Source organism: Colletes latitarsis, unplaced genomic scaffold (genome assembly GCF_051014445.1).
Source record: "Colletes latitarsis isolate SP2378_abdomen unplaced genomic scaffold, iyColLati1 scaffold0027, whole genome shotgun sequence".
Lineage (NCBI taxonomy): Eukaryota > Metazoa > Arthropoda > Insecta > Hymenoptera > Colletidae > Colletes > Colletes latitarsis.
This window is the reverse complement of record NW_027488377.1, coordinates 1,400,704-1,408,433: the sequence shown is the minus strand read 5'-3', so window position 1 is coordinate 1,408,433 and position 7,730 is coordinate 1,400,704. Positions and strand designations below refer to the sequence as shown.

At 48.0% G+C, this 7,730-nt stretch overlaps 1 protein-coding gene across 1 annotated transcript; it reads right to left on the bottom strand.

The window, feature by feature from the left end:
* Positions 1 to 1,522: 1,522 nt before the first annotated feature.
* On the bottom strand, positions 1,523 to 5,000 carry LOC143350737 (uncharacterized). The gene is made up of 3 exons (XM_076782748.1): positions 2,607 to 5,000; positions 2,103 to 2,222; positions 1,523 to 1,540 (listed from the first exon to the last, which is right to left on the bottom strand). Exons 1-3 carry the CDS (start codon positions 4,998 to 5,000, stop codon positions 1,523 to 1,525), a joined length of 2,532 nt encoding a protein of 843 aa, XP_076638863.1.
* Between the last annotated feature and the right edge of the window lie 2,730 nt (positions 5,001 to 7,730).

Sequence of the window (7,730 nt, the reverse complement as noted above, 5' to 3'; positions counted from 1 at the left end):
TGCCTCCAGAGCTGCTCGTGGAATTTTTGCATAGTTCTCCATCTAGTCAGATGCGAAATATTAGCATTTTCCACGGATTCCATCGGGGGTGCCATCATGGACCCTCCAATTAGGAAGTGTGCCGGTGTGAGCGGCGCATAATCATCAGGGCTATCACTCAGAGCGGCAATCGGTCGCGAGTTTAAACTGGCTTCGATTTTACAGAGTAACGTCTGTAATTCATCGCTCGTGGGAGTGAATTCTCCTATGATGCGCTTTAAATGATGCTTCACAGATTTGACTCCGGCTTCCTGCATCCCACCGAAATGGGGGGCACTGGGTGGGTTAAACTGCCACCGAATGCCCTTTTCGCCGCATTGGTTTTGCATTTCCGGCGTTTTACACACCTTATTGAAATGTTTTCTCAATTCACGATCTGCACCGACGAAGTTTGTCCCATTGTCACTGCGTATGCAAGACGGGATTCCTCGTCGGGCCATGAACCGATCCAATGCAGCCAAAAATGCACTCGTCGTGTAATCATGGACGAGTTCAATATGTATGGCCCTTGTAGCGAAGCAGACGAAGACTGCGATATACGCTTTATGAGCTGTTTTTCCTCGGCCCGCGGAGTCGCGGACTTTATACGGTCCCGCATAATCGATTCCGCAGTTTAAAAAAGCCCTTGCTGCACGGCTGCGTTCTGGGGTCAAATCCTGCATGATTTGCGTGGAGGTTTGTGCCCTCCATCTTACGCATTTCATACATTGATGGATGACCTTGCGAGCCGTGGTTCGGCAACCGAGGATCCAAAATTGTTGCTTTACCATGGATATCGTCAGCTGCAAGCCCCCGTGCAACGTATTTACGTGGCACTGCCGAATTATCATGGTAGACACATGGTGTTTTGGCAGAATTATGGGGTGCTTCGCTTCCCATGCCAGCGTCGCGTTCTCCAGTCGTCCACCGACCCTCAAAACGTCATTCGTGTCGAGGAAAGGGTTCAGACTTTTCAACGGAGATTTTGCGGGAATTTCCCTGTGCTTTTTTAAACACTGGTACTCGCCCGCAAAATGCGTTCGCTGGATGTAGCGGACGATTCTTTCCTTGGCCAGCTTCAATTCTGATGCTTCGACAACGTTGGCATCGAACGACCTTCGCTCACCTTGCATCGGTCTACGTAATCGGAGACAATATGCAGTCACGCGAAGTAGCTTACTCCAGGTTGAGAATCGGAATACAAATTCCCATTCCTTGTCTGGAGTTGCAACGTGGGCGTGCGGAATGCGCTTGCCCTCGGTCGTATCGATGGAATCAGGCGTTTTCGGCCAATTTTCCTCTCGTTGTCTTAACCATGCTGGACCAGAAATCCACAGCTTCGATTGAATGAGCTCCTCCGCTTCGACACCGCGCGAATTCAAATCCGCGGGATTGAAGCGGGTGGGAACATGTCTCCATTCAGCTTTCGGAAGCATGGTCTGGATTTTCGCGACTCGGTTGGCTATCACAACCTTCCAAGTCGAAGCATGTTTTTTCAACCAAGCTAGTGCAATGGTGGAATCTGACCAACAGATTATACGGTCAATTTTTATGGACAATGACCGTTCCACGTGCACTGCGAGCTCGGTAAGCAGTACGGCTCCGTTCAATTCGAGAATCGGAATTGACTGCGTTTTAATCGGAGCCACCCTCGTTTTTGCCATGATCAAGGTTGTGAAAATTTCCTCGGTCATGGTCGTCACGCGTAAATACGTGACGGCCGAGTACGCTCCGAGTGAAGCATCGCAGAATCCGTGTAATTCCACCGAAACTGCATCTGCTCCGTAATGGATCCATCTGGGAAATTTTACTTTTTCCAAACTGCTCCAATCCTCGCAAAACGTGTTCCACGTTTTTAGCGTATTCGCGGAGACATGATCGTCCCACTGGATTTTTTCCAGCCATTGGGACTGCATCAAAATCTTCGCGCGAATTACGACTGGTGATAACCAGCCGAGCGGATCGTATAGTTTGGCTATTTCAGAAAACAAAGTTCGCTTTGTAATCGGGCCTGCAGCCGGTTGGAACCGTTGCAGGTTGAAATAGAAATAATCTCCCGATGGTATCCATCGCAATCCCAGTACCTTGAGTTCGGAATCATCGAACAAGGTGAGGTCGACAGCGTGGGAGTGAGAGCTTTGTGGGATGTTTCGTAGTAATTTCTGCGAGTTACCAGCCCACTTTCTCAATTTAAACCCGCCGCCCTGTAAGAGTTCGCAAACTTGAATACGAATTTTTTCCAACAAGGACGTGTCGGGTGCCCCCATAAATACGTCATCAACGTATATATCTTTCTCGAGTATCGGAGCGGCGAGAGGAAATCTGTCACCGTCCCGTTCTTTCAACTCGAGCAGAATACGCATCGATAAATACGGTGCACACGCCGTTCCGTACGTAACGGTGTTCAACTCGAATGCTTTAAGCACTTCGGTTTCGGGTGTGCGCCATAAGATGCACTGAAAACGACGATCCTGCGGGGCGACGAGAATTTGCCGAAACATTTTCTCGATATCGGCCACCAGCACGTATTCGTACAGCCTCCATCTCGTCAAAACAGACGTGATGTCGTTCTGCAGTTTCGGACCTACGTGTAGGATGTCGTTCAGGGATTGTCCGCCCACCGTACGGCTGGTCGCGTTAAACACGACTCGCAGTTTGGTGGTTGCACTCTCCGTTCGGATAACCGCTCGATGCGGAATGTAGAGTCTGGATTTTTCAGAGGGCTCTATACGGGTCATGTGTTCCAACGACTCATACTCCGCGAGAAATTCTTCATATTCTCGTGCGAGGGTCTGATCCTTGTCCAATTTCCTTCTCATCCTGGTCAACGCGGAGAGAGCGATATGGAGTGAATCTCCCAGCGCTTCTTCCGGTTTCGGATGGTTAAACGGCAATCGGACAATAAACCGTCCCGTTGCATCCTGTGCGACAGTCTTTTGGAAATGAGTTTCACACTCTTCCTCAGCTTTTGTAAGCACTGAGGTCGAGGGAATTTCTTCAATTTCCCAGAATCGTCGAATCACGTAATCCAGCGATTCAAGTACGTTGCAATGCAACGTTCGCACGTGACACCGGGCCTTGCTTGCTGCATTTATTGGTCCGGATAATATCCAGCCGAATGCAGTTTCTTGTGCAATTGGCCCTTCGGGCGCTATTCGTCGGAATCCCGATCGAATAACTTGGGCGTACAGATCCGCGCCGATCAAAACTTCAATGTTTTGTCCGGACGCGGGTTCGGGGTCTGCGAGCATAAGGTTTCGTAACGCGTCGTTATTGAACACGTTTACACACGGCGAGGCATAGTTCGTGATTTTTGACACGACGTATGCTCTGGCCGAAACCATCGGGGTAACCCCATTAGCCGCTCCCAGATTTAACCCTACACTGTACTTAATTTGTTGAGTTCGACCACCCCCCAAGCCCGATACCGTGGCTGAGGTTTTCCTCCTCGGGAGGTTGAGGTCATTCCTCAATCTCGCCGAGATGAAGGATGTCTCGGACCCTTGATCCAACAGCGCGCGAGTTAAACGCGACGCGCCGTTTTCTCCGTACACTCGTACGATCGCGGTAGCTAACAGCACCGGCCTCGGTACGTCTGTACTCGCAGTACAGTGTGACGTAGTAGCCCGTGACGTCGTTGCTTGCGTCGTCGAGGTATCGGCGGCTCTCGCCTTAGCCGTACGGCGCTGTGGACGGGCGTTATCCCGCCGCTCCTCACGCTTGCCGTTCGAAAATTTCGTTTTCGGCTTTTGGCTAGGAGCCTCTCTTTCGTATTGCTCGAAATGCAACAGGGCATGATGCCTGCCACTGCATCTCGAACAAACGTGTTGGCTCCGGCAACCCTTTGCGTCATGATCTAGGGCCAGACAGATTATACACCCTTGTCTGTCCCTTATGAGCTGGTACCGCACTCTTGTGGAAAAACTCTTAAATGCACCGCATTCGGTCAGTGCATGCGTTTGTCCGCAAATTATGCACTTCCGCTGCGCAGGGGGGGAGCCCACGACGGCGTTATGACTCCGTACTCGTGGCTTATGTTCCTTTTTTGAGGCAGTTTTGCGGTTATGTTCGTCAATGACGGTCATAGCGCGTGCTTCCTGGTCAAGGAATCTCAGGATCTCCTCAATCAACGGATATTCCGTTGACATCTTGAGGGATCGTTCCCATTCCCCTTGCAACGTAGCGTCAAATTGACTTGCTACAACGTGTGTTAGCAGCCAGCTAAGCTGCTCTTCCACAGTTCCTTTTTTAGCAAGTATAGCGAGTGCTTGCCGAAAGCCAATGGTGACCTGCTGAACACTCGCCAGGTCGCCTTTTCGGATTTTTGATAGTCTCAGTATCTGATCAAGAATCTTGATCAGCACCAAGCGTGGGAGCCCGAATTCTGTTTTCAGGGTCGTCCACGCCACTGAGAAATTTTTATCCGTTATCGCAAGCGATGCGATAGCGGCTGCGGCTCTCCCGGTTATACAGGTGTTCAGGTATTGTAACCTCTGTACATCCGTTAAAGTGGGGTTGTTGATTACTCCGGCGGTAAATAGATCTTCAAAATGTTCCCATTTCGAAGAATCCCCGTCGAATTTCTCCAACCTCATCTTCGGGAGTTCGATCGGTATTGATTGCTGGATTTCCGGCATTACTGATCTTGGACCAGTCGTGATACGGGTTATTTCCGTAGACACATAAGCCTGAAAATCCAAAAACTCGATTTCGGTTTCCCCCATAAAATCCCGTTGGAACAGCTCGTAAGAGTGTCGTTCCCCAGGAGGGAGAAGCCTACACACGACTTTATACTGATCGTTCATCTGTTGCCACAGAGTGTTTACATAATTGAGCCTTTCCTCCAGAATTTTTTCTGTGTACTTAGCTCGACCCATCTTTTTAAGGTTGATGGATGCCCTGTTTATTCGATCCATCCCTCTGGTCAAATCCTCGAGGTGTGCCTCAAGGTCAGACCACTTGGGATCTTTAGTAACGGACATGGCTGTTGAAGGTTAAACACTTCGAAACAACCGTACACGGGAGAAACTCTCGTGTATTATGTCCAACACTTCCCTTTACCGATTACCTCAGTATCCGGCTCGAAGGACATTATGTTAAAAAGCTGATGCTTTTAACGACGAAGTCCGGATAGAGGGATCGGATTTTTATTGTGGGAAGTGAGTTGGGAATTTAAGATTTTCTTTTTTTTCAAAAAAACTGTTTATTAAAAAAATAAAAATAAAATAAACAATCAGAAATAACGAAAATTCTTATTAAATTGTTTCCAACGATTTCCTGGTCGGAACCGACACGTTGAGGTAGGCCAAGGTTCTGTGAACAGAAAAACACGGCAATGTGTTAGACACGTAAACACGATACACGTATATTCGCCGCGTGTGTGTCCTCACGCTCCTGGCTTCGATATTCGAATGTATAGGAGCGGAGAATTTCGCTCGCTCGTAATATACGAGCTCGCAAGTGGACTGTATTTAATATCTGGCGTGAAAAGAATTAAATTTCCTTTCAACGCCGAACTGAGTCGATTGTCTAGTGGACGGGGATGCAAGTGGAGGTTGTAAGGCTCCAAATGCACTGATCCCGTGAGTATGCCCACGGAGTCTGTGCGTCGAGTCGCACTGCAGTACAACGGCACGACCGTCGATCTGCGGCTTCTCTTTAACGTTCCAACAGATGACTTGTTGGTCGAGAATTGTACTGCGAAGCCCGACAGCACGTGGTTCACTGCACGAATGCACCACTCGATGTGATTCGTGACAGTATTTGAACTACGTGGGGGCCTGACCCGCGACTCCTTGACCTCTCCGCACAGGTGCTCCTCTAAGCGTTACACCGGCGGGGTCTGTAGAGGGAAGGAATCGAAGACCGAAAGTCAAGCGTCCGAAGTGGACGCTGACCTGACTCCAGTGAGCCAACCTCGAGGTTCACCACGTAGGTGCCTCGCTTCTGTGTCTCCTAAGCCGAACGACAATCACAGAGAAGTTTGAACGGTATTCGCCCACTTCTCTGTGTTTCAAACGTTTATACGCTTGAAACGACAAAATAATACTGCACGAGGGGGGTCGAGCACCTTATTGGTGTATTCTCGAGCCCTCCAAATTAGACAGAAAATAGAAATTGAGCTTGTTTGGGACTTTCCCGAACGAAACTCCTGAATGCTTTTATTCGAGTCGAGAGTCGACTCGTTTGATAAGCAAAGACTAAAATTAATGAGTGCTAGTTTGAGTTTTAATGAATTCTCAGCTGTGCGAGGTCAATCAGAGGACCCGCACCAGACTGAACATCGACTCGTTACACCCTTTATTCAGTAATTGTCTGCTAGCTTTATCTCGAGAATTTCACTCTCGAGATTCGCTCGAAATCTGTTCGGACACGATCGGGAGCCGATGTGCCTTCTTCAGAAGTCGTTGTGAGACTGTGTCGATTGACAGCCGAAAACGTAGCCGCGTTGCTCCAATTAGCCGTTCCGCGGCGCTGTCCAAATTTCGGCAGTCGATCTTTGTCTAATTCTCTACGCGCTACTCTCGCACGGTACTGACGTCATCAACACCGTTAGCACACTCGAATCGAAGGTAATGAGCCGTTACCGATGGCAGAAAAACTAGTAATACACGCTTTTTCTATCACTGTTTGCTGTACAAATCCTATTAGAGATAATCTCCTTCTAATTGTACGTTAACAGGATTAACGGTAATCGCGGCCGAGGACAATCGCTCGGCATTATGCAAATCTTTAAACAATGCGAAAAATGCGAAAGCATGAGTCAGATGATTCCAAATACCAGACCTAACCCAGACCTAACCGGTGATATCCTCTAAAATATTAATCGGAACCAGGTTTAATTGACTGTTCCGGTGTGGTACCACATTACTATGTGATCCAAACCAGAAAGAACCGAGGATCTGTCCAAGAAGTATGCGAAAAATGCGAAAGTATGAGCCAGATGATTGCAAATACCAGAACTAACCCCGACATAACCGACGTTACCTTCTAAAATATTAATCGGAACCAGGAATAATTGTCTGTCCCAGTGTAGTACCACATTACTACGAGATCCAAATCAGAAAAAAACCAGGATCTGGCCAACAGGTATGCAAAAAATGCGAAAGTATGAGGCTGATGATGGCAAATACCTGACCTAACCCAGACATAACCGGCGTTATCCTCTAAAATATTAATCGCAACCAGGTTTAATTGACAGTTTCGGTGTGGTACCACATTTCTACGTAATCCAAACCGGGAAAAACCCAGGATCTGGCCAACAAGTATGCGAAGAATGCGAAAGTATGAGTCAGATTATGGCAAATACCAGACCTAACCCAGACATTACCGGCGTTATCCTCTAAAATATTAATCGCAACCAGGTTTAATTGACTGTTTCTGTGTGGTACCACATTACTACGCAATGCAAATCAGAAAAAACCAAGGATCTGGCCAACAAGTATGCGAGAAATGCGAAAGCAAGAGGATGATGATTGTAATTACCAGACCTAACCCAGACATAACCGGCGGTATCCCCTAAAATATTAATCGGAACCAGGTTTAATTGACCCCTTCAGTGTGGAACCACATTACTACGTGATACAAATTTGCAAAAGCCCAGGATCTGGCCAACAAGTATGCGAAAAATGCGAAAGTATGAGCCAGATAATTGCAAATACCAGAACTAACCCCGACATAACCGGCGTTACCCTCTAAAATATTAATCGGAA